Source organism: Camelus ferus, chromosome 32 (genome assembly GCF_009834535.1).
Source record: "Camelus ferus isolate YT-003-E chromosome 32, BCGSAC_Cfer_1.0, whole genome shotgun sequence".
Taxonomy (NCBI): domain Eukaryota; kingdom Metazoa; phylum Chordata; class Mammalia; order Artiodactyla; family Camelidae; genus Camelus; species Camelus ferus.
The window spans coordinates 421,620-449,034 of NC_045727.1; the positions used below are offsets into that span (position 1 = coordinate 421,620).

At 47.0% G+C, this 27,415-nt stretch overlaps 2 protein-coding genes across 2 annotated transcripts in view; one reads left to right on the plus strand and one right to left on the minus strand.

The window, feature by feature from the left end:
• BRI3BP (BRI3 binding protein) overlaps positions 1-22,903 on the minus strand; it is a 28,857-nt gene extending 5,954 nt beyond the window's left edge. Inside the window, exons 1-2 of the mRNA XM_032471457.1 lie at positions 22,550-22,903; positions 9,990-10,092 (exon numbers count right to left, since the gene is read on the minus strand). Of these exons, the coding sequence (XP_032327348.1) occupies positions 9,990-10,092; positions 22,550-22,759 (313 nt within the window). The 5' untranslated portion in view covers positions 22,760-22,903. The remainder of the gene's footprint in view (positions 1-9,989; positions 10,093-22,549) is intronic.
• A 2,689-nt stretch (positions 22,904-25,592) lies between these two features.
• The window catches only part of DHX37 (DEAH-box helicase 37), a 30,169-nt gene continuing 28,346 nt past the window's right edge, over positions 25,593-27,415 (plus strand). Inside the window, exon 1 of the mRNA XM_032471920.1 lies at positions 25,593-25,801. Coding sequence (XP_032327811.1) covers positions 25,696-25,801 — 106 coding nt within the window. The 5' untranslated portion in view covers positions 25,593-25,695. The remainder of the gene's footprint in view (positions 25,802-27,415) is intronic.

A 27,415-nucleotide genomic window follows, 5' to 3' on the forward strand; every position in this document is an offset into this window, starting at 1 on the left:
CACCTACCTGTGAACTTTCATATAAGAGAAATAAGCTTCCATCTTGTTTAAGCTGCTGTTATTTTGGGTCTCTGTGACTCACAGCCAAACCTAATCATAACCCAACATGAAGTTCCATCTTAAGAATGGAGTGAAATGGAGGAGCCGCATCTTCTGTGTGCCCGACTTAAGAAAATTTTCAAATAGAAAAGTTAAAAGAACAGTAAAATTAATAGTTCTACAGAACCCACCTAAGTTTGGCAACTGTTAACATCTTACTATATTGTGTTTCATCTCTCTCGTCACATACCTTTTTTTTTTAACCAAACCATTTGAAAGATGCCTACATCATACTTCAACATGCATCTTCTCCCCCCAGTTTTATTGAGATATGATTGACATACGGCACCATATAAGTTCGAGGTGTACAGTGTGACTTGACTTACATATATTGTGAAATGATTACAATAAGTTTAGTCAACATCCATTATCTCATATAGATACAAAAAGAAAAAAGAAAAAAAGCGGCCCTTGTCCTGAGAACTCTTAGGATCTACTTACTCTCTTAAAAACTTTCAACTATACCATATACCAGTGTTAATGACAGCCTTCGTGTTGAACATTATATCCCCACTACTTATTTATCTAATAACTGGAAGTTTGTACCTTTTGACCACCTTCCTCCAATTCTCCTGCTTCCCATTCCCTGCCACTGGAAGCCACAAATCTGTGCTGAGTTTGGAGGTTTTTTTTGCTTTGTTTTGTTTTGTTTTTAGTTTCCACATCCAGGTGTGATCATACAGTATTTGTCTTTCTCTGACTTATTACACTTAGCATAATGCCCTCAAGGTCCATCCACGTTGTTGCAAATGGCAGGACTTCCTCCTTTTTATGGCTGATTAACATTCCATTGCATACACACACCAAAACTTCTTTATCCATTCATCTGTCAATGTACACCTGGTTGTTTCCATGTTTTGGCTATTGTAAATAATGCTGCAATGAACATGGTAGTTATTTCTTTGACATAAGTGTTTTTGGTTCCTTCAGACACATTTCCAGAAGTGGAATTGCTGGATCGTATGGTAGCTCCATTCTTAATTTTTTGAGGAACCTCCATACTATTTTCCACAGTGGCTGCACCTTCCCACAGTGCAGGAGGGCTCCAATGTCTCCAGCTCCCTACTAGCATATGCTATTTCTTGTCTTTTTCTGATAACAGTCATTTTAATAGGCATGAGGTAACTAACAGCTCATTGTGGTTGTGATTTGTATTTCCCTAATGACCAGTGATGCTGAACACCCTTCCATGTACCTGTTGGCCATTTATGTATCATTTTTGGGAAAAAGTCTTTATTCAGATCCTTTGCCCATTTTTCAATTGTATTTGGGGGGTGGCTATTGAGTTGTATGAGTTCTTTATATATTTTGGATATTAACCTCTTAACAGATTGATGGTTGGCAAACATTTTTTCATTCTGTAAGTTCATTTTGTTGATCATTTCTTTGGCTGTGTAGAAGCTTTTTAAGTTTGATGAAGTTACACTTACTTATTTTTGCTTTTGGTGTCAAATCCAATAAAACCATTGCTAAGACCAATGTCAAAGCGCTGACAGCCTATGTTTTCTTTCAGGAATTTCATGGCTTCTGGTCTTACATTTAAGTCTTTAATCCATTTCTAATTAATCTCTGTGAGTGGTACAAAAAGGGGTCTGATTTCATTCTGGTACATGTGAGTATTTCCTCAGCACCACTTATTAAAGCAACTGTCTTTTTTCCATTGAGTATCCTTGGCTCCCTTGTCAAATATTAGTTGACTGTATATGCATGAATTTATTTCCAGGCTGTTGATGCTGTTCCTTTGGTCCGTGTGTCTGTTTTTGTGCCAGGACTTTCCCTGTTTTGATGATCTTTAGAACATAGCTTGAAATCAGGAATTGTGACGCTTCCAGCTTAGTTCTTCTTAGTTCAGGATCCCTTTGGCTATTTGAGGTCTTTTTCTGGATCCACAGAAATTTTAGGATTTTTTTTTCTACTTCTGTAAAACAAAATGGCATTGGAATCTTCATAGGAATTGCATTGAATCCACAGACAGCTTTGGGTAGCATGGACATTTTAACAATACTAATCCTTCCAATCCATGAACATGGGACACTTCTCCATTTATCTGTGTCTTCTTTGATTTCTCTCATCAATGTCTAGTCATTTTCAGAGTAAAGATCTTTCACCTCCTTGGTTAAATTTATTACTAAGTATCTTATGGTGTTTGATGCTATTGTAAATAGGATTGTCTTATTTCTTTTTCAGACATTCTGCTGTTAGCGTACAGAAACTCTATGGATTTTTCTATGCTAATTTGGTACCCCGCAATTTTATGAAACTTGTTGGTTAGATCTAACGGTATTTTGGTGGAGTCCATAGGATTTTCTATAAATAAAAATCATGTCATCTGCAAATAGGTAATTTTACTTCTTCCTAATTCTGATGTCTTTCATCTTTTAAGAATAAAAATAACATTCTCCTCAGAACCATGATACTGTGATCATATCTATGAATATCATGGAATTCAATATTCTAACTCCCCCAGTTTCTAGGAATATATTAAGAATCTGCTTCCCCCTGACTTCAACTAGGAGCTAATTATGGTTTATCCACTGCAATCGTCTTTTTGATCCAGAAGAGTCCCATGACCCTGACCTTCTGATGACTGGTTTTTCCAGATTCATTTTCTTGCAGAAGGTCCTACATTCTGGAATTGCCCAAGTTTCCTCATAGTGTTGTTTACTATGTTCAAGAGGAGTTGTCTCCTAAATGCATTTCACTAACAGCGGTTCTCAGACCTGACTAAGTGCCTCTGAATCCCCCAGAGGGCTTGTGAACAGTGCCAGCTGGGCCCCACCCCCAGGACTGCTGAGTCCACAGGTCTGAGTGGGCCCGGGAATCTGCACCTCTTGCAAGTTCACAGGGATGCTCTTGCTGCTGCTGCTGATCTGAGGACCTCCCTTTGAGATTTACTGGCTGATGCACAACCAGCTCTCTGCATGCAGGGAAGAGAGGGCGTGGGGTGAAGTGGGATGTGACGGTTTGGAGTAGGTATGTGTGGACTCAGAGCAAGCCAGAGATGGTAAGACTTGGCCCTCGGGCTTTTCACATCTCTAAATGTATCCATAGTGTGAATGTCTTGCACCCTCCCTGGAACCCCTAAAGGTGATCAGCTTGTCATGCACTAGCTGGCCCCTCTCCTGGGACCCAACTTCATAAACAGCAATCTTGTCCAGGGCCGACACATGGGGTCACCCCTGAAGGCCAGGGTGGCAGACTCTTACCTGAAGCATCACAGCATTTTAACTAAATCTGGTTTTGATTTTGGAGCTGACTTTCACCCTTAATTCCTGCAGAAGATAAGATTCAACCATTTGGTCTCTGGCCTCCCAAGAACTTTTACTCATGAGTTCTACTTATATCTACCATAGTAGAAACTAAAACTAGTTTTTAATAAATTCTTAACTTCAAAAAAATTTTCATTGTGATTCTGTACTTTTAATACGCTTCATACATTCAGTATCACTTTTCTTAAACTTTTTTTTTTCTTAAACAGATTTAATTTTTCAGAAATGTTTTAGGTTCACAGCAAAATTAAATAGAAGGAAAGTTTTTAAACATTGTCATTATTAATTCATTTAAATATAACAATGAACCCACTATAGATACAAGTAATATATTTTTCCTGAAAAGTAACTGTTTTCCAAAACAAAACAAAAAACCATAGTGAGAACAATGGTGGTTATTCTCCATTTTTGCAAGTCTCTTTAATATCTGGCTTGTTGGGAGAGAGCTGTTTTTGAATTCCCAGAATTAGAATGCCAGCTGTCAGTGTGAGTCACACACATAATTTTCAATTTACTAGCACTCACATTAAAAAGGCAAGAGAGGCCGGCCAGGTGGTGCAACGGTAGTGCATCTGACTCCAAAAAGGCAAAAAGAAAACAAGTAAAATTCATGTTAAGATATTTAACCCAGTATATTCAAAATATGAAAAAATATGTAACTAGATTACTTGGGTTGAGTCATGGCTTTGTCATTTGCTATCTAAGTAACCTTCTCTGTGCCTCAATTTACTTAGCTGTAAAATGTAGTTAACACTAATACATTATAAACATCTAATAAAAAAGAATATGAAAATAAATATATGTATATTTGACTGGGACAGTATGCTGTACACCAGAAATAGACACATTGTAACTGACTATATTTCTCTCTCTCTCTCCCTCTCTCTCTATATATATATACATTTTTAAATGTAATCAATATAAAAACCAAGCATGTTTTGAGCAGCTGGCTTCATGGGGACATGTTGCTGGAAAAAGGACCTGTTTCCCTGAAAGGGTTTAGGGAACCCCTGAAACTGTTCCTCAGAGCACACTTGGAGAATCACTGGGCTAGACTGCATCCAAAGCCACATGACATGTACTATCATGTGATCGAGGGGTTAGGAGGTGACCGTCAGGTACAGGACACCAGGGGGAAATCCTGGGCTGGAGATGAGAATGGCAACTCTCATTCCACAAATCAGCCGCTTGGGTCAAGGGAGGGTGAGGCAGCAGCCTCGCTCCCCCGAGGCCCTAAACGTCCTGAATAAAATGCAAGCAACTCTGGATGTCCTGCCTTAGAGCAAACAGGTACCATATTAGTGTTCCAGTGCTGCCGCAACCAAGTGCCACCTGCTGAGGCTGAAACAACAGAAGCGTCTTCTCTCTCAGCTCTAGGGGCCAGGAGTCTGAGATCGAGGTGTTGGGAGGGCTGGTTGCTGCCCACGGCTTTGAGGGAGAATGTGACCCAGGCCCCTCTCCCCAGCTTCCGGTGGTGGGCTGGCCATCCTGGAATCCCTGACTCGTGGTGGCACCCCCCTGATCTCTCGGGGCCCTCTCCCTCTGCGACTCTGGGTCCAAGTGTCCCCTTCTTAGGAGGGAACCGGTCCTATTGGATTAGAGGTCCATCCTAAGCCAGCATCACCTCACCTCAACTAACTACATTTGCAGTGACTCTATTTCCAAATAAGGTCACGTTCCCAGGTCCTGGGCGTTAGGACGTCAACATACGAATTTGGGGGGGAGGGTGGGGATACAGTTCAACCCATGGCAGGTACTGAGGCACTGTCTAAAGATAAGTAAACCCTTAGGGGCAGATGTGCTTCTCAGCCTGGGCAGGGTTTGTGGCACTGCACATCTGTAGAGTCCCCATGGGGGGAGTGGAGGAAAGCTGGCTCAGGGCACAGCAGGACACAGCTGGACAGATGCCCACCGCATGGAGAGTGGAGATCGCGCAGGTCCCAGAATTGCCAGTGAACTTGCTTTCTGGAGCAGAGTCCCCTCCTAAGTGTTTACAGCACTCCCCAAGTCACTGCGTTTCTCTTGATTGCAATGCGCAGACACTGCGTTTCTGACAAATTGAAGGTCTTGTGTGGCAACCCTGGGTTGCGCAAGACCCTAGGTGCCATTTTTCCAACAGCATTTGCTCACTTTGTCTCACTGTGTCACATCTGGGTCATTCTCACAACATCTCAAACTTTCTCATGATTGCTATATTTACGATGGTGATCTGGGATCTTTGATGGGACTAGTGCAGTAACATCACACCTAACTGAAGGCTCAGATGATGGTTAACATTTTTAAGCAATAAAGTATTTTTAAATTAAGGTATGTACTTTTGTTTTTTAGACATAATGCAAAGGCACACTTAAGAGCCTAGGGTATAGTGTAAATGCATTGGGAAATAAAAAACTTCGCAGCATTTTCTCTGTAGTGGGGGTCTGCAACCAAGCCTGTGACATCCCCGAGGTTGCCTGTATCGGGTCTTTACGTGGGCCAGGCCCTGCACAAATTGTCATTCCATCCTCATGACGTGAGGAGATGCGTAGCATTTTCCACGTGGAGGACTCGGGCACAGAGAGTGACTTGCCCAGGGGCCCTGCAATGTCGTTTGTAAGAAACATATATGTCTGGTTATCTTGATGACCAAATACACGTTTCTCACATATATTACGTCTTCTTCCACTGTTTCCTGGCTCACAGCTCCCCAGTCCCTTGGAATTCTGATGGGTCAGAGCAATGTAAGCATCTTTTGTAAATGAAAGTGACCCTTGGCTCCAACCCCAGGGTGACCGGGTGATTAGAAGGTTGGAAATTTCAGTCCCACCCCCTGATTTCTGGTAGGGGGAGGGGCTCGAGGTTGAAATCAGTTGATTCTGGCCAATGATTTAGTTCATCGTGACTACATCACGAAGCCTCCACAAAAATCCCAGAGGACAGTTTTTTGTCTCTTTTTGGAATTTCCACACTGGAGAACCAGGCTGTAGGTGCCAGAAGCTCCTCTGATCAGACCTCCACCTGGATCTCTTTCTCTAGTGTCCATTCGCAACCTCTGATGTCCTTTTGTAACAAGTTGGTCACCGAGCGAGTGAACGGGTTTTCCTGAGTTCTGTGAGCCATTCTAGCAAATTAACTGCACCTGAGAAGGTCATCGGACTCTCTAGTTTGTAGCCGGCGGGTCAGATGCACAGGTGACGACCTGGACCTGTGGCTGGCGTCTGAAGTGGAGGTTGGTCCTGTGGGACTTTATCTGTGGAATCGAATTCTATCTCCGGGTGGGTAGTGTCCGAATGGAGCTGAATCCTAACACCCTGCTGGCATCTGAGCGTTGCTTCTGGGTGTGACAGCCGCCCTCCTCACGAATGTGAGCATTTACGGACTGTGCTCCGATCCTCTCCCGTGTAAGTAGGAGGCAGGCTCGACTCTGCAGCTCTCATTTCAAGCCGCACGCAATTTCTCGCAATCAGCTTTGTTTCTCCAGGGCTCATTGGTCAGGGATGGAAATACCAAGGGTTTAATCGTCCAGGCAGGTGGTGAGTGTGGATTCCAAGCGGGATTGCAGTCAATTGCTGTATCTCGGTTGTGTGTTGACTCAGCCTGAGTCCCAGGAGGGGCCCTCGGCAGCCCCAGGGGGCTTCAAGAGGCATAGCGTCCTCTAAAACGGCCAGGCCGCTGCCTCTGATTCTCTGCCTGAGCTGCCAGGCGCCCGAAGTGGCCTCTCAGAGATGGAATTCAATGGCTCAAGGCTGGAAGATGGGTTCCTGGTGACTGAGAGGGATGACAGTGGGTGTAAAGCTGGGCGCCCCACCTGTGCGGGTTTGGACCAATGGCTCAACTTCCAGCCTTGGTCTCTGACCTGTAAGTGGGAGCATCAGGGCCGAGGGGAGATTCTGGGAGATTCTGCCTGTAACAGAGAGGGCTGTGCTGGATTCCGAGGGCTGCTGTAACAAGTGGCCAGACTTGGTGGCTTCAAAACAACCATGTAGCTTCTCCCTGTTCTGGAGGCCAGAATCCTGCAATCAAGGTGTGGGCAGGGCTGCGGTCCCACTGAGGGCTCTAGGGAGGGTCCTTCCTGGCCCCTTCCAGCTTCTGGTGGCTCCAGGTGGTCCCTGGCTTGTGGCTGCACCCTCCCCACCTCTGCCTCCATCTTCACATTCACACGGCCGTCTTCTCCGTGCACCTCTGTCCCAGTGCCTCTGTCCAAATCCAGGCATTGGATTTCAGGCCCGCTCTAACCTGGGATCACATCGTTTTAACTTGATTACACCTACAGAGACCCTGTTGCCAAGTAAGGTCACATTACAGGTCCTGGGGCTTTGGAGGTACTTTTGGAGAGAGACACAATTCAACTCACACCAGCAGTGAAGCAGCGGGGCCAACTGTCCTCCAAGTCTTATTAATAATGGGCCCCTTTGTGCCAGGGGCAGAACTGGGGCTAGGCTGCAGCCTGGAGGAGGTGGGCAAGACCCCGTGCACGGGATTCCAGAAGGGAGAGGGGGAATAAACACACACACACACACACACACACGAGACGTTACAGCTGACAAGACACAGGGGTGTGAGAACCGAGGATGAGATGCCTTACACGGTGTAGTCAGGATGGGCCCCTCGGAGGAGGTGTCATGTACCAGACACCCAAGAAGGGGAGAAACCAGAGCAGGAAAAGGACTGGGAGGATCATGCCAGGGAACACGCTAGAGGGACTGGAAGGCGTCAAGGGCCCAGGGTGTCCAAGAACAGGATGGAGGCCGGGCAGATCCTTGGCGCTCACAGCATCCTTGGTGTGGACCTTGTCAATTCCAAGGGCATCAGGAAGTCACTGGGCAGTTTTAAGGAGAGTGACTTGACCTGACTTTTTTGTTTTGTTTTAAATCACTACTGTAAAAGTAGTAACAACAACAAAATCTCTGGCTGATTTGTGGAGAAGGGACCCCAGGGGACAAGGGAGGTAACCCAGTTAGGAGCTCTGCAGGGAAGTTCACCCAGCAGGCCCTTGGCTGGAGTCTGGGAACTCGGATTTCTGGAGGGTGAGATTATGATGCAGAGTAAGAAATACACATTTGATCTTTATCCCCGTTTCTGGCACAGACTCTGAAAACCTGTGGAATTTCCTAAGTGATGAGAGCAATAAAGGTGTCTTAATTCACTGTCCCTTTCACCCACGTCTGTTTGTCGATCAGGTGACTTTGGACCACTTCTAAGGATGTGGGCTGGTTGCTAGGGGAACCAATCATGGGATTTCAGCCGACACCCCTGAGATCTGGGGAGGGAGAGGCACTGAAGGCTGAATCAATCACCAATGGCCAATGAGTCAGTGGAACTCAGAACGGGGGAGCTCCGAGTCCCCACCCACAGACCTTGCCCCAGGCACCTCCTCCAACTGGCTGGTCCTGACTTGTATCATTTCATAAGAAACTGGTAATCTAGTGAGTACGTGGGTTTCCTGAGTTCTGCAAGGGGCTCTAGCAAATTAACTGAAGCCAAGGAGGAGGTCGTGGGGACCTGTCAGAAGCACAGGCGGCAACCTGGACTCACGAGTGGCGTCTGAAGTAGGAGCAGCCTATGGTACTGAGTCCTTGACCTGCGGGACCGGATGCTACCTCCAGGCAGACAGGGTCAGAACTAAGTCTGAGGGACACCTCATCAGTCCTGGAGAACTGAGTCCATTGCTTGGTGGTGTGGGAGACACCACATTGCAGGGAGGGCTCCCTCTGTTCCCCGAGAAGAGGGGCTCGCTGCGCCTGCACGGTTTGTACCAGCAGTGTGGCTTCTGTGGACACCTGCTTTCCTTCGGGAAGTTGGGAACTTGGAAGGTGCCAGGCAGAGGGCGCCTGTGTAACCAGCTCCCAGTAAACACACTGGGCACTGAGTCTCCACTGGGCGTCCCTGGCAGAGGACACTTCACGTGTTGTCACAACGCGTCACCGTGGGATTCAGCGTGTGCTGTGTGACTCCCCTGGGAGAGGGCTCTGGAAGCTGGTGCCTGGTTCCCCCAGGCTTCACCCCACCCGCCTTTCCCTTTTCTGGCTCTGGTGTGTCCTTCCCTGTAAAAAGTCACAACCATGAGTACCACCACGTGCTGGGTCCTGGGAGTCCTCCCACAGAGTCCCTGAACCTGGGGGTGGTCTCGGAGACCCTGACCCCGCCTGCTGCACACACACGTTCCTGGAGAGAGGCCGCAGCCTGGACCAGGGCTGTGCTTGAACTGGTACCAGCAGCTGCCTCCCGATTCCTGGACCGGAGCAGCACCCCGCTGGGGGCCACACATTGCTCCTTCGGCCCTCCAGGTGATTCTGGGAGCATCCCATTCTCCGTATCACACCCCTTTCTGCCCAAGTAACTGGAGTAGTTCGGTAGGGACCCCAAACACCCAGAGACCTCCACCCCCCCCCGTCCCCCGCAGCTCGCCTGGGGGCAGTCAGGTCGGCTCAGCCCACTCGCACCTTATCCTAAACAGCATCTGGGAACCTTGGCTACTGACCCGTGCAACCGTGACAATGAAAATGCTCGCTCCTATCTTCACTGCCTGCCCAGGCTTCTGCGCCACCCCTCCCCGGGTACCGCTTCCACAGTTTGAGAACCACCAGAAGAAAACAGTGCCTTAAAGGAACTCCCCACCCACCCCTACCTCGGCCCACCTACCGTCAAGTCCAAGGACATCCAAAAGCTCGGCCCAGACTTTCCACAGGGTCTCCACAAACATGTCCACTCCCAGCACGAACCTCTCAGTCAGCCGGCTCAGGACCTGCGGGAACAAGAGGATGCTCCTAGTCTGGCCAGGTTTGTCCTCAGATGAGAAAACACAGCCAGGGGATGACCAAGAGCACCATCCACCCCAGGAGGGGCCAAGGGGCCCAGGGCATTGACGGGAGCTCGGGACTAACTGTCAGGGCACGAGAACCCAGCGAATCTGGTCAAACGTCTTTCCCACTGTTGGAGGGATGCTTTTGCGGGAGCGTCCACTTCCTGCTCCACTAATGCTCCCTTGGGGAAGGTCTCACCTGCTTTCTCATTTTTAAAAGGTGGGAGTTTCTGCAACCAACCTATTGCACCTGGAGGCTGGGCGCTGCCATGTGGGAGCAGCTAGGAAGGGTGAGAACTTGAGTCGTGTCAGCATCTCCGGGTCAGAGACCCACATCCAACCCGGCTTTAAGGACCCGGGGCTCTCCGTGGGATTCCAGAGACCCACTGGGCTGGAGTAGTATGGATATCAGGTGCAACCTCATTTCACCTTATTTTTGTTTGTTTTGGGGGTGGGCAGGTAATTAGGTTTTACTTACCCATTTTTTTAATGGAGGTACTGGGGACTGAACCCAGGACCTCCTGCATGCTAAGCATGTGCTCTGCCACTTGAGCTACACCACCCCCCCCTTGAAGCGTTTTAAATCAGATACCCTGGTTGGAGGGATGCGAGGGGAGGGGAGGAGCAGGGTTGAATCAATGGCCCGGAGAGCAAGGGATGCCAGTAACCTCCGTGCTAGCGCTGTGGCTTGGCCGAGCATGCAGGCCTGGGAGTTTAACTGCCTGGGTTCAAAGGCAGATTTGTTGGGTGGCCATGGGCATATTATATCTGCAATAGGTACCAGGGCTCCAGCTCGCAAAGGGAGTTAATCAGTTTCCATCTCATCTGGTTATTGGGAGCATTGAAAGGGATATTGACGTGAGATGCTTTGGTGCCCCCGAGGTTCACAATGCCCACTGACACCCCACATTCCAACAGAAGCACTGACCCCGATGTGTCCTAGCCGCAGGCACTGGAAGGATTCATATATTTAGAGGCCACGTGGCCATGAGCTGATCCACAGATAAACCTGGTACGGCCGGACGACGGGATATTATTTAGCCACAAAAAGGAATGAAGCGCTGACACTGCTTCACCGTTGGAGGGACCTTGGAAGCTTTACGCTAAGGAAAAGCAGCCAGCCACAAAAGGCCATGCATTGTGATTCCATTTCAATGAAATATCCAGAACAGGCAAATCCATAGAGACAAGAAAGTAACTGAGTGGTTGCCAGGGGTTAGGGAGAGAGGGGACAGCTAAAGGACCTCTCTCTGATGTGATGAAAATGCTTCAGTGTTGACTGTGGTGACAGTTACATAACGCTGTGAATATAAGTGAAAACCATAAGTTACACACTTTAAATGGACGAACTGTATGGTATGTGAATTGCACATCAGTAAAGCTGCTGCTTAAAAACTGGAAGGGTTAAAAACTAATGGAAGGGTTGACATAAAAAAATATATATATATCATGTAAGAATGCCAGAAGGGTGCCCCTCTCTTTGGTGGGGGGATTTGGGAGAATGTGCCCTCTTTTTTTGTTAAAGACCTTTATTGACATAACATTTACATACCCTCAAGTTCACTTCTTTAGAACGCACAATTCAGTGTTTTGGTTTTCTTTTTATAGAAATTCACCATAATCTAATTTTAGGACATTTCTATTGCCCCCCAAAGAAGTCTTGCCCCCATTAGCAGTCACCTTCCATCCCCTCCTCCCCTCCAGCCTAGGCAACCACTAATCTTCTTTGCGTCGCCATGGCTTTGCCTTTCCTGGACTTTCCACACACGTGGAATCAGGCAGCCTGTGACCTTTTGTGCCTGGCTTCTTCCACTCACAATAACACTGTCAAGGTCTACCTGTATGGCAGCACGAATCTCGTGCCAAGTAGCATTCCCTTCCAGGGACACACCGCATTTGGTTTCTCCCGACACGCTTCTTTAAAGTACCTACGATCTGTACACATTGGGGATGGCCAGTTTTTTACAATATGTTCCAGTTAAGGAACAAGCAAAGAGCTCCGCACTGAGGCTTTGGGGAGGAAAAGGTATCGGGCCTTTCAAGGGGCACCAGCTCCCCTAGAAAGGGTGTGAGGAAGCAGTTACTTTGCGAGGAAGAGACAGTGCTGCTTCCACTGCTGAACCTCTCTGTGCCTCAGTTTTCTCAGCTGTAAAATGGGACTAAGAGAGGACCAGACACGAGAACCTGTAAAGACCTCGGTACGTGGGAGCTACAGCTGTGTCACATACAAGGATGGCTGGGTGGCAGCCCGGCCCTCTCTCCAAACGGAGCCATTGCCTTCCCAGGTAACATGCATCTTGGAGCAGGTGCTCAGAAACCCAGGCAAGGACAGGCCTGCCCTGAGAACCGGCGGGGGCAGGAGGGCGGCGCAGGGACAAGCCCACTGCAGGGCTTTTGGATGGTACAGTGGGAGCGCCTGCTCTCTGCCCTGCAGGGCTGGCACTGATCGCTCTGGCTCCTTGGCTTCTTGCTCAGTGTGAAGACACAGGAGCCCAGAGGAGGTGCCTTGGGCTGAACTGTGTTCCTCCAAGACTCATCTAAGTCCCAACCCCTGGCACCCTAGAGTAGGACTGGACTTGGAGGCGGGGGCCTTTAAAGAGGTAATGAAGGGGAACTGAGGTCCGTATGGGGGGCTCTGATCCAAAAGGACTGGTGTCCCCACAGGAAGAGCTTAGGACAGAGACACGCACAGAGGGGACACCACCCGAGGACACAGAGAGGGGACAGCCGTCCGCGAGCCTCAGGAGGAACCAGCCCTGCCAACCAACACCTTGATCTCAGGTTTCCAGCCCCCAGAACTTCCAGACAACACATTTCTGTGGTGCTTCCCCATGGCAGCCCTGTGGGCTGACACTGGGGGCTCAGCGAAGCCCAGAGCCTGAAGCAGTTCCCAGAAAACCGGTGAGAATCTGAACCTTCAGCACACACCCTATAAAATACAGCCACTATTTTAGAATAACTATAAGCTGAGTATAACCTTTAAAAATTGTAAATCACTGTTACACACTTGAAATGTATGTAATATTGTACATCAACTATACTTGAATAAGAAAATTTTTTTGTTTTGTTTTTTTTGGGGAGAGGTAATTAGGTTTACTTATTATTTTTTAAAGTTTAACTGGAGGTACTGGGGATGGAACCCATGACCTCATGCATGCTAAGCATGCACTCTACCACCTGAGCTATACCCCTCCACCACAATTTTTAATAATAAATAAAATTAAACAAACAAAACCAAAACCTAATGGGACTCAGATCAGGCCCCTGGAACTTACTCCCTTTCATGGGATCCGAGGGCAGGGGAATGAGGGGCCCCACCACCACAAGGGCGCACCCAGCAAATGCAAGCGTGGACACTGCTGCAGGGCTGGCTACCGGGCTTCTCCACCAAACCGGTATTGAAGCAAAAAACATAGCAGGGGAGGGAGGCGGATGGTTAAAACAAAAAGGCACTTAAATCGTGTTTGACACTACATGCCTTGATCACAGGATGAAAATGGCCCTGGGCCTCTGTGCTCTCCCTCCCACAACCCACAGCATCAGTCTAACCGTGAGAAAAACATCAAATTCCAACTGCAGACCATCCTACGACATCCCTGATCAGGGGTCCTGACAAGTGTCCAGGTCACCAAAACCAAGGACGGTCTGAGAAAACTGTCACTGCCGAGAGGGGCCTAAAGAGACACGAGGACTGAATGTGACGTGGTGTCCTAGACGCGGCCCTAGGATAGAAAAAGGACACTAGGTAAAAACCAAGGACACCTACACAGAGGATGGACATTAGCTAATAACGACCTATCAACAGTGGTCCATGAACGTAACAAATGGAAGACATTCACAATAGGGGAAAGAGAAAGAAAAATACCATATGACGTCACCTACTTGTGGAATCTGAAAAAAAACAAAACAAAACACCACAAATGAACTTATTTACAAAACAGAAACAGATCCACAGACATAGAAAAACTTAAGGTTACCAGCAGAGGAAGGGGGTGGGAAGGGATAAATTGGGAGTTCGAGATCTGCAGGTACTAATTACTATGTATAAAATAGACAAACAACAAGTGTCTTCTGTAGAGCACAGGGAACTCTATTCAATATTTTGTAATAACCTATAATGAAAAAAATATGAAAATGAAAAAAATGAATAAGACAGTCAATCTGAGGAAACAGTAATACTAATAGGGGAAACAGGGTATGGGGCGTATGGGAACTCTTCTCAGTTTTTTTGTAAATCTCAAACTGCTCCAAAAAAAGGAAACATATTGAAAAAGAGAGACTTACAAGACATATCGGTTAAATGCAAGTGGAGAGTGTGCTTGGATCCCAATTCAAACGAAGCAACTGCGTCAGTCAGGGAAATCGGAAAATGGATTTGCGCTGGTTATTAAAGCATTGTCATGAGCTGGGACGATGGTATTGTGGTTATGATCTTTGCACAATGCGCACCTATTAAAGATACAGACTGAAGTATTCAAAAGGGAACTAATATGTCTTCGATTAGCTTTAAACTGCAGTTCCAGGCTTAAAGGATTTTTTTGGGTTGTGTGGAGAGATGTAACAAGAATGGTGGAAAGTTGATCAACAGGAAGCAGTGGGTGGTGGGTAGGGGGATTCATTATATGATTCTTTCTCCCTTTGTGTCTGTTGGACAATTTTCAGGAGGAAAAGTTAAAACGAGGAAGATTCAGGTGAACCACCCCAGGAGGCCTGTGGCCAGGGCCTGAGAGAAGCCCTGATTCCTGCAGCTCAGGGTTTCATCGTCCCTCCTCCTACAGCTGTGAGGCCTGGACACACACATCTGGAGGGCGTCCTGTGTGTGTCCTAATCTCTCCTCACCCCTGTCACCCTCAGGCACTAGGCAGCCTGGCTCCCAGGAAATCAGGCCATATGGCAAACATGCCTTGATGAACAAGACAGAGAGAGGCCAGCATTCCTGCAGACTTTCAGACGTTGCGCAGGTATCTGAGGAACGCAATGGAAGACAAAGGTTACATGAACTGAGAAGCGCTGGAACATGCACGCAGATCACGAATGAATTACAGAGGGGAAAGGGCACATCCAGGACGGAAGGTCCACCAGCCACAGTCGGAGCTCAGAGTAATGGGACAAGCAGACACCACGTGCCCTGAGGTGCTGCCCCGGCCAGGACACAAGACCCTCATGTAGAGGTCTCACTGGACCACGTGCCCTCAGTCTGACCCCAAGGAAACAACCAGACAAGTCCCGCCGTGGGACAATTTAAAAAGACAATCATCAACAGATGAATGGATAAAGAAGATGTGGTACACACACACACAGAGGAATACTACTCAGCCATAAAAAGGAATGAAAAAGTGCCATTTGCAACAACACGGATGGACCTGGAGGGCATTATGGTTAGTGAAATAAGTCAGACAGAGAAAGACAAATACTGTATGTTATACTTATAAGCAGAATCAAAAAATAAAAGAAAAGAATGACTATAACAAAACAGAAACAGACTCACAGATACAGAGAACAAACTAGTAGTTACCAGTGGGGAGAGGGCAAGATAGGGGTTGGAGACGAAGACATACAAACCACCACGCACATAATAAATAAACTACAAGGATGTATTACCCAGCACAGGGAACATAGCCAATGTTGTAGAAATTGATAAACTAGAAACGCAGTATAACCTTTAAAAACTGAATCACTGTGCTATATACCTGAAGCTAACATTGTAAATCAACTCTACCTCAAGTAAAAGAAATAAATTAAATTAAATATATCCAAGGGAGGGGGGGCAGACGAGAACACGTGCTGGAGGGGATGCGGAGGAGCTGGAATCGTGATACACTGCTGGTGGGAGTGACGGAAGTCCCTTAAAATGTGACAGTTGCCATGTGACCCAGCAATTCCACTCCTAGATACATCCTCCAAAAAACAGAAAACACACAGCCACACAAAAACTTGTGCATGAGCTTTTCACAGCAGCATTATTCATAGTAGCCAAAAAGTGGAAACAACCCAAATGACCATCAACTGATAAATGCATAAATAAAAATTGGTATGAAGGAATGAAACACTGACACAGGTTACAAAACAAATGAACCTTGAAAACATGATGCTGAGTAAAAGAAGCCAGAAGCAAAAGACCACATACTGTGAGATTCCACTTACTGCGCAATAAAGTTGTTAGAAAAAACAAAAAAAATACACAGTCACAAAAGTTCCCCACACCCCTCAAATGCGTGAAGGGGATTTGACAGACTAGGGAATCTGATACTCCTTTTTACGGCTGAGTAGTATTTCTCTCTCTCTCTCTCTCTCTCTCTCCCTCTCTCTCTCTCCCTCCTCTCTCTCTCCCTCCCTCCCGCTCTCTCTCTCTGCGTGTGTGTGTGTGTGTGTGTGTGTGTGTGTGTGTGTACCACATCTTCTTTATCCATTCATCTGTCGATGACTGTCTTTTTGAATTGTCCCATGGTGGGGCTTGTCTGGTTGCAATGAGCAATTGTTGGTTGGCTGATGGATTTTTTTTTAAAGCTAGAAAGGAAAAGTGAATATATACTGTATATTACAAAGTATTATTGAACAAAATTTAGGTTTCAGGGTGGGGGGGGCAACGGTATTATGATTCTGTAGGAGAAAGGGTCATGATGTCTGCAATTTACTTTCAAACAGTTCAGAAGAAAAACACACACACACGATGTGTATGTGTATTTGTACAGAAAAAGAAGTTTGAGGGGGAACCATAGTGAACCTAGGTGAGGAGTTTCTAGCTGTTCCTCATTCTATTCTTTCAGCTTTTCAAAATAAAAAGTTAGAGGAAACATTATTTTGATTATGGTGATGTATTCACAGGTGCCTACAAATGTCAAAATTTAGCAACGTGCACCTTTTTGTCCCTCTGAATATGTGCAGTCTATTGAAAGGTAATGTCAATTACACCTCAATAAAGCTATTAAAATGTTGGTGGGGAGAAAAAAGACTGCAAAGTGTCAAAGTTATTTTGCTCAAAATATTTTCTTACAAAGAGAAAAAAAGGCAAGCCTCTTCAAAGAAAAAAAAATAGCTCAATAGAAAAATGGAAAAGGGAAACAAAAAGCCGTTCTCAGAGAAGATGCCGATGGATTCTGGATAAGGGGAAAGACCGTCTATCTCACAACAACATAGTAAAACCAAAACACTTCACTGGAGAGGGTTTGGGAACCAGCCTTCACGTATGATGGGAGTGGAAACTGCTATAACTGGAAAACCATTCAGTAATATCGCTTGGCACTAAAAACGTCTGTGGAACGGGAATGGTGCATAAAGGACCCAGCAGACAAAACTATGTTGTCAGAGTCAGGAAAGTGGTTACCTTGGGGCAGGGGATCGAAACAATCCATTTCTGCATCTACACAGCTGGTCACATGGACGTGCTTGCTGTGTGACAGTTCATTACACTGTGTACTTATGCAGAAAAGTGCACCAATAATATTTCAATTGGGGGAGGGTGCAGCTCAGTGGTAGAGTGTGTGCTTAGCATGCATGAGGTTCTGGGTTCAATCCTCAGTCCCTCTATTAAAAAAAAAAACCTAATTACCTCCCCACAAAATTAAAAAAAAATTTTTAATAATAATTCAATTAGAATTTAAAGATGCTTTGGCTCAGCAATTCCTAACAACGTACAGATGAACTTGTCTATGTGCACACCAAAAAAAATCTATGTAGAAAGACCTTTACTGCAGCCAGGATTGAAGCGGCAAAAGACGGGAAACTAACAAAACATTGACCTTCAGGAGTCGGTTAAATCACGTTACAGCCTTACACTAAATTACACTAATTTCTACTTTGCAACCCTCCAGAAAGAAGGAAGCAAAGCTTTATGTACTGATAGGATTTGATCTCCAAAATTTATCAATTAAAAAAAAAGTGCGAACAACATGTACAAACAAACAAAACCAACAAGGGGGCAGGATTTGTACGTGTGTATGCAGATGTATGCTCAGAATGTCCTGCTGCTTCTGGGAAGGAGAATAAGAGATCGGTCACAAGTGGGCTGCAGATTTATTGTTGTTTTTTGAGCTATTTAAAAAGGCATTCCTTGCAACTATGGCCTTATTTTTTTTAAAGACCTATAAATGTTAAGTTTCTTTAAAAAAAAAAAACTAAACTAAAATGAGAACAAAGGAGCCAGGAAAAACCACCAGCTCTCAGCTTTGCATTCAGATGTTCCCACCGCACTGGCCCAGCTTTATTTTTTTCCCGGTGCTTCCCAGGATCCAGACTTCAGTGCACCCACTTGGGAATCCTTGCCCCAACCTTGTGCCAGTCCTTTCCTTTCCTGCCAACCCATCTTTCCAGACCTGACTCATGCCCCTCCCTCCATTTCTCTGCCCAACTCCTCCTGGCAACACACCTACACCCCTTTCTCTTGGTTCTGCAATGTCTTTCTTGCATCATCAAGTCTATTAAACCCTAGGTCCTGCCTGATACAACTGTCTGCCTCTCTCTCTCTTACTCACTCTGCTGAATCCATGCACTATCTCCTCTGGCCCTTTCATGCACCAAACCTGTTCCTACCGCAGGGCCTTTGCTCATGCCATTCCCTCTGCCTGGGAAGCTCTGTCTGTCTGGCTCCTTCTATTCAGCTCACTTCTGTGGCCACTCTCTTCCAGTTATTTCCAATTCTGAGGAGGTCCTAGGGTGGTCCAAGCTCTCTACCACTGATGAGCTGCACTGTGGGTGAGAGATTCAACCTTTCTATGCCTCCCTTTCCTCACCTGTAATAACAGATGATATATATGATAATAACAGAACCTGTCTCTTAGAACAGTGCCAGACACATACTAAGCTTAAACAAAGATCTGCCACCATTATTATGACATCATCTTGTTTTAATTCTTTAATGGCATTTATCTCTCTGAAATAATCTTACTTATTTTTGACTTATTGATTGCCAGTCCCATGAAAGCTCCTCCAGATGGGGGCATTTTGTCTGATGTGTGCTCCATCTAGTAGGTGTTCAATATATTTAAAAACTTACGTTAAATTCACATAAAATTGACCATTTTAATCATTTTAAAGTGTACAATTCAGTGGCAGTGAGTACATTTGCAAAGTGGTGTAACCATCACCTCCAACTAGTTCAGAACATTTTCATCACTCCCAAAACAAAACTCCCTATCAATTTAGCAGTCACTTCCCACACGTTCGTCCCCTTAGCAACCACTACCCTACTTTCTGTCTCCATGGATTTGCATCTTCTGGATATTTCATACAAATGGAGTCACATAATATGTGGCCTTTGTGTCTTTCTTTTTTTCCCCCAAGGTTCATCCATGTTGTAGTATCAGTACATCAGTACATGTACCAGTACTTCATTCTTTTTCGTGGCTGAATAATATTCCAGTGTAAGGCTAGATCACATTTTGTTTCTCCTTTCATTAGCTGATAAATATCGGATTGTTTCTGCTTTTTGGCTCTTGTGAAAAGGGCTGCCATGAACATTTGTATAAAAGTTGCTTAATAATTTTTATTTTATTTAATTTTTAAAAAATTTGGGGGGAATAATTAGGTTTATTTACTTGTTTATTTATTTATTTTGGGAGAGAGGTGATTTATTTATTTTTTAATAGAGGAACTGGGGATGGAACCCAGGACCCCGTGCATACTAACCACACACTCTACCACTGAGCTATACCCTCCCTACTCTTAATAATTTTTAAATGAATGATTGAGTATAGCACTCTCCTACCAGATGAACCTTTCTTATATAACTACTGTCTACTAAACACTTATTCAGTGTCTGGTATTGTGCAACCTGACTAATTACATTCAACCCTCCAACCTCCTTCGCACAAATGAGACACAGAGATCAAGCGACTGGACCAAGGTCATAGAGCTAGTGAGAAGCAGAGCTGGGATTAGAACCCATGTCTGTTGGAGAGCAAGGCCCATGCTCCAGACCACAAGAAGGCCATGGACTTATTTTAGACAAGTCCAGGATTAGAACATGGAGTGTTTCTTTAAATGCCCTCAAACTTCACAACCCACTAAGCAGGTCTGGCTCGCTGAAAACCACAGTTGCCACCAGCAGCCCCAGTTTTCCTCTAATTACGATTAAAGGAACAAGACAATCTCCCCCAGGCCAGGCCGGTCTCGGCTATGCTTGGTCTGGGCTGCACTCGGCAGGAACTGTCAGGTCGGCCTCCTTCTAGATGCCACACTGATTTGGGGAACCAGGAAGGGGTCTGATGCTGGGAGACGGGGGAGGGTACCAGTGTGCACTCCAGGCCTACTCTATCTGGGTTCAAATCCTGGCTGTGCCACCCAGTCTGACCTGAAGTCAGTCACTTCACCACTCTGTGCCTCAGTTTCCCTACCTGTAAAACAGAAACATTAACAGTACCTACCTCATATGGTTGTTCTAAGGATTAAACACGTTACTCTATCTAAAAAAGCACTTAGCACAGGGAGTGTCCCTATTCGCTAGGTGAGGTGCTGCCCGATTCATGAACTGCTGAACAAAGCCAATGAAAACAATTAAAAACTTGGCACATTTTAAGCAAATAAAAATTTAGTATTACCATCATCTCTATGAAAGGCACGAACTTTGGTTTATCCCAGAAAGAGTTCTGACCCCGAGATTCTCTGATTCTTTGCGAGAATTCATATATAAACCCTTAAATAATCTATTTTGTATTTCCCGGCTGCGGACCTCAGGATTCTCAGACAGGACCGTCAGCTGAGACACGGGCTGCTTGTGCTTCCCTCGCACAAAAAAGTCAGGCTTCTTTTTGCTGTAAAACAAACAATTCCTGCCTTCAAACAGCTCAGGTACACGACAGGCGGGAAGAGCAGATTCACCCTTTAGGCTCAGGCAGATTGGATGCAACCTTTCTGCACTCAGGCGCCCCATCATGCTTTCTCCCTCTGCAGACTCCTACAAAGGGACATCTCCCCCCAAAACCAACAACCACTACAGGCGGCATCCGCACCCCCGACAGCGGAGGGTGGTTAGAAGTTACAGTCTTCCTAACAAATTAACCCACCTTTCATTTCACCCAATTAGAATATCCAGCCAATCTGATTTGTTTTTTTTTTTTTCTTTGAAGGGGAGGTAATCAGCTTTATTTACTTATGCTTAGAGGAGGTACTGGGGATTGAACCCAGGACCCCATGCATGCTAAGCATGCGCTCTGCCACTTGAGCTATACCCTCTCCTTGGCTTGAGTTTTAAAGTTCCTTTTTTTCCCTCCATCTCAAGCACCAGAAAACTTTTTTAACACTCTGAAAGCCAATCCAGCAGAGCTAAGCAATGCGGATTCGCACCTTGGCTATATAACAATAGTGGGCACTGATTCAGCCACTACTCTGGGCTAGGAAGGTACCAACAGTTCACAATTACAACCTCATAATGAAGAGGATATTATTTTTATCCCCATTTAACGAATAAAGAAACTGAGGCTCAAAAAAAGTGAAGCCACTTGCCCAAAGCTGGCCACTAAGAGCTGGAACTTCAACCCAAACTTCTCTCCACTCCAAAGCCCGAGGGCTGGCAGAGCAAAGGAACCGCAAGGGCTGTAGTCGAGGAACCGTATTCGCAATTGTAACTGTCCCCCACTCACTTCCCCTTTCTCGGTGGACTTTGACCCCGAGTGGCTCCCATCTCACCCTGCTAGAGGGCGGAGCGGGAAGTCCCCGCGCTCCTGCGGAGAGCTGAACACTATCCCCGGGGGTTGGGGGCTCCCAAACAGCTTCAAAGTAAACAAAACGCTAAAAGCCCGGCACACAGTAGGTGCTCAGGTTTACTGTGCCAGGTTGCCAAAGCAACGGAGCGGAATGCATTACTCCCTTTCTTTAAAAAAAAAAAAAAAAAGCCCAAATATCTTCAAAGCAGAAGAAGGAGGGCCTAAGGTGCTCGGAGGAAGTGGGTCGGGTGCGAGGCTCGAGGAAATTCAGGGTTGCTCGGGAGAGCGCTGCAGCGTGGGGAGGGCGAGGGCGCCAGCGGGCAGAGCGCCCCCTGGGCAGCAGCCACGGTGCCTGGCTCACAGTAGGCGCTCATTCAAACGTGTTGAATGAATGAATGAATGAATGAGAGGCGCGGCAGGCGTCAGCTCAGCCCAAGGGAGGCCCGGGCCGCGCCGCCCAGGGGGTAAGGTCCAAGGAGAAGTGCCGCGTGGAACAGTGGGCACCCCAAGGCCCTGCGCCCCGGCTCTGCGCTGGAACGGGCCGCGAGACCGGACGCTGGCCGGAGGGCCACAAGCGGCCGGCCCCGGGGCGCAGCCGGGTCCCTCCCGACCCCCAGCCCGGCGGCCCCCACCCCCACCCCCGCTTTCCGGGCCAGGTCCGTCCCGCAGCCTCGGAGGCCGCGCACGGCCCAGGCGGGCCCCTGGCGCCAGGTGCGCGGCGGCCGGGGCAAGGTGACCGCGGGCGCGGGCCCGGCGCCCACCTTCTGAGCGGCGCGCACGTTGTCCTCGCCGAACAGGCTGCTGACGCTCTGCGAGAAGGTGTTGACCGTGCGGCGGTAGCTGTTCTTCTCCGTGCCGCCGCGGCCCCGCGCCCCCTGCGCGCCCGGGGCCAGCAGCCCAAGCAGCAGCAGCAGCAGCAGCAGCAGGAGCCCAGCCCGGGCCCGGGGCCCGCCCGAGGCGCGCGCGCCCATCCTGGGGCCGGCCGGATGCGCGATCGGCGACAGGGGTAAGGACCACACGGAGGGACGCCGCGGCTCCGGCGAGGACCGCGTTGGCGCGCTCGGGGACCGCGCACCGCACCTCCACCCGCGCCGCCGCCGCCGCCGCCGCCGCCGCCGCCGCCGCGCCACCTGCCCCGCCCAGCGCGCAAAGGCGCGACGGCCCTGCCCACGCCTCGCCCCGCCCCCGTACTTGGGACCCGCCGGCGACCTGGCCTGGGCGCGGGGGGCGGCTCTGAACCTACTTCTCTCTCTGCCTCCACCCCCTAGAAGCCCTCCCTTGACCTGGTGGGGCTTTAACCTTTTCTTCTTTTCAAATAGTTTTTACTTTTAACTTTCCTATAAAACGTACCCCAAGCTTATAAAGTTGTAACAGCCTCAACAGGGACAATGACTGCAATTGGTTGGAAAACATTAACTATATGTATTTTATTTGTCGCCGAATTTATGATGGGACCCAGTAATTGACCACCGTTGCCGATGGCATGGGCAACAGCGTCTTCGCTCATTCTACAATGTTTAAGTCAAGAAAAAGCATCAAGCCTCCTTCCTTCCCTTCGTGAAAGAACTGTATTTGAATGTCATAAAACTGTTGAGGACGGAAAGTTCTCTTTAGGAAAGTCCTGCCAGTAAGTGAGGAGGGATTGAGAGATTAGAGAATCAGAAATTAGAAAATCATTTTGCACTCCTTAATGAAATGATGCCTCCAGGTGATGATCATCAAGAGACTAAGACCAAAAGGTGGCAGGTTGGTGGGAAACTCAAAAATGGCCAAGTGGTCCTGACCTGGAACCGCCAGTCTTAGTGGCAGGAAGTACGAGCGCCACCTATGGTGGATTCTTGCCAGAACACTGAGCCCTAACTTGATGTGGTTCACATGTAACCAATAGTTTACAGGAAATAGGGGGGATGGAGGGAAAAGTTAGTAGCGGCAGAAGCGATCAGCCAAAGCCAGAATGTGGGGCATTTTACAGGACAAACGACCTAGTTTCTTCAATAAGTAATTGACATAAAAAATGAAAGCAGGGAGTTTCATTGGTTTTAAAAAATTTAAGAACCATAATCACCAAATGCCAGGCAAGGGCCTTGCTTACATTTTAAGTCAAACAAACCATGTCTAATCAGACATTCTTAGAGATAAACAGGAAAATAAAACTTAATTTTTGCCAACCCCAAAAGTGAAAAATTGTATCTTATTTTTAAACTTACACTTTTCTGGAGTCTTGGTGAGTTTTTCATACATTCGCTGGCCCTATATTTTATCTTCTTTTTTTTTAAGTAAAATTTTAAATAGAAGTACAGCAACCAAACAGAAAAATACACAAATCATAAGGTGCCTCTCTATGAATTTAAACAACACCCAAGGCAACTAGCACCTTGGGTTGAGAAAAGGATTGTTACCAGCTTTGCAAAAAAGGCTCCCTTTGTCCTCTCCGGTTCTCCATGTCCCCTCCAAGATTTAGGGGATTCCTTTTGCCTGTTTTTGAACTTTATGTAAATGGGATCACAAAGTGTGATCTTTTGTGATTGGCTTTTTTTCAACATTATATTTGAAATCCATGTTGTTGTGTTTTTGTCTTTTTCTTTTTGCTTTACAGAATGTTCTTTATATTTTCTGGAGATAATCCCTTGGTATATAATATTTTAGAATAAAATATAGAATGTACTATTACCTACCTAATAATTTTAAGATGAACACACTTTTTGTTTACTTGAATAAATAAAGAAGAAACAGTGGCTCACTATCATCGTAAGCAATAAAACCCAGGAAAACACAGGCTTGATATGCTTATTATAATTTTCCCCCCAAATCTTTACAAATTAAAACATGTTCATATGTATACTATTTGAATCCTCTGATGGGCCACCTGAGTGTTTGTGGGGGTTGTTTTTGGGTTTGGTTTTCAGGGGAAAGGGGGAGCTTATCCAAATTCAATCACATCTTCATTCATTTATTCATTCTTACAGTCAACAACTATTTATTGCTTACCTACTCTGCTGCCAGATCTTTTTCTAGGTTATTCAAATGTTTTTCCTGGGGAGGTAACTTTAAGGAACTTTTAAAAATAACTTCATCTTTTCTAAAATTCTAAGATAACTCCTAGTGCCTTCACTTTTTTGTGATTTAATTTAAATGTTTGCCCTTAATGAGTTTTCTGCTTTTAACAGAAAAAAGGAGACATAATATAAACGTTCTATTCCCAGGCTAGTAACAGGATTCAGAAAATATATTATTTCCGAATGTGCTACAGACAATGCGAAGTGGTAATGAGAATTCAAAGTTGTCTAATAGATGCCTTCTTCTTTTGGTTTTCCTGTTTGTCACTGTAATGGAAATATTTAGTGCCTCTTTGCTATACAACTAATGTTACTTGTAGGAATATCAGAAAATGCAGATAAGCAAGAAAGAGAGGAAAGAAGATTGTACTGGGGCAAGGTTATTTTTTTTTAATGGAAGTACTGAGGATTGAACCCAGGACCTCCTGCATGCTAAGCATGAGCTCTACCACTGAGTTATACTCCACTCCCCCACCTAGGGTTATATTTTTAAAGGTGACGAAACACTCCCATTCCCAAGTAGACAAATTAATACTAGTAGATAATTCCGATTTAGGGGCTGTGACCACATCGCTGTGAGAACAGCCCTGGGCTTAAACTGAGGACTCTGAGGGGACCTCAGGCCCCGCCCCTTTTCTAACTTGGCCCCGCCCCCGCCACAGCCCGGCCCCGCTTTTCAGCGTGGTCCCACCTCCAGCCCCGCCCCTCGGGCGCTAAGTTAATCCCAGCTCTCGCGAGAGCGCAGCCCGGAAGTTTTTCGGCCTGAACCCGCGGTCTGGGAGCCCACGTGGGTTGGGTTTCAGGGTGTTCTGTTTGTGCTGGCGGCCGGTGCAGAGTAAGGTCGGGGCGCCATGGGAAAGCTGCGTCGGAGGTACAACATCAAGGGGCGCCAGCAGGCGGCCCCGGGCCCCTCGAAGGGCCCTCCCGAGCCGCCCCCCGTGCGGGTGGAACTGGAAGGTAAGGAGTCCCGGGACTGGGGGTGGGTTTCGGGGCATGGACCAATCACGGCCTCGGGGCCAGGGCGGGCTGTTCCGGGACGAAGGGCTCCCGGTCAGTGCCCTGCCTCTGCGACTCTGGCGAGGGGGACCAGAGAGACCACCCCCCACCTCAGATGATCCAGAGGAGCGGGGACACTAGTGACTGTTTCGTTTTAACTGAATTTGGAACAATACCTGGAGTTTCTTTCCAGTGGGGTCCAGTTCTAGTATAGCAACATGGGGAATTTGGGCAAGAAAATAAGGTAATTCCATCCATTCTGATGGCTCTGACTATAACCTCCCTAACAGGTCCCCTCAGAGGCCCCAGTTTAAGCCCAGGGCTGTTCTCACAGCGGTGTGGTCAGAGTCCCTAAATCGGAATTATCTACTAATATTAATTTGGCTACTTGGGAAGGGGAGTGTTTTGACTCCTAAATTTGTATTTTTCAGCCCAGACCTGTCTTCTTGGCTCCAGACTGCTTGACATTTCTGCTCAGACTCCTTTTTATTAGGAACGACTACTGTGTGCTGGGCACTATTCTGGGAGAGTAACTGAGGAGGAGATTAAAGAAAAAATCCCTGCCCTGCAGAGAGTAGATGCTTCTGGGAGGAGATAAGCAAAGATAAACACAAACTATATAGAATGTTGTGCAGATATAAATACTAAAGAAATGAAGCAGAAGAGGTGTTTGCGTGGGTGCAGTGTTCTTCCATAGGATGGGCCAGGAAGACCCCACTGAGAAAGCATTGAATCCTTTCTTAAGACCTAAAGGCAGCCAGAATGGCTCAGTGGAGATGAAATTTAACATGAGGACAGGATCCTGTAGGGCCTCCTGGGTCCTGGTGAGGACTATGACCCTGCAGGGTTTAGAGCGGAGGAGGGACACAGGGTGGACTTATGTTGTGACAGCATCGCTTTGGCTGCTGTATTGAGGAAAAGCAGTAGAGGGCAAAGAATCAGGGAGATGGAGTTGATGCTTGGACCAGGGAGGCAGCAGTAGAGGTGAGAGGTGGTTGGATTCAGCATGTATTTTGAAGGTGGAGCTGACAGGGTTTGCTGGCTGAGTGGACAAGAACAAAGGAAATCTCAAGAACGACTCCCAGGCACGGGGTCCAGTGGCTGGAGGAGGCTGGGGTGGGCATTCTTGTGGGGAGACCAAGAGCCTGGTTTTGGATATGAGTGGTTTGGGTGCCTGTTAGATATCCAAGTAGAAGGGCAGGCAGGCAGCTGCTGGCTCAGACACTCAAGAGAGGCAAGTCCAAAGGAGAGAGCAGTTTGGAATCATCTGCGTCTAGATGGCATTTATTTAAAGCCCGAAGACTGGGCTGGCTCGTGCAGGGGAATGAGTCCAGCCCTGTGAGGTGGGAGGAGAGCGCTGGGAGAGTGTGGTTGTCCAGGGCCCACGAGGAGGACCCACCGTCCGTGTCAGTTGTTGCTGGGGGGTCAGGGAGGGAGGGAGAGGACCACTGGATGTAACACTGGGAGGCCATCGAAGACTTTGACGGGGCCAGTTTTAGGGGAGAGTTGGGGTGAAGTGATTGAGCAGGTTCACTTGTCTTGCAGGCCCCTGAAATGTGACACATTTCCAAAATG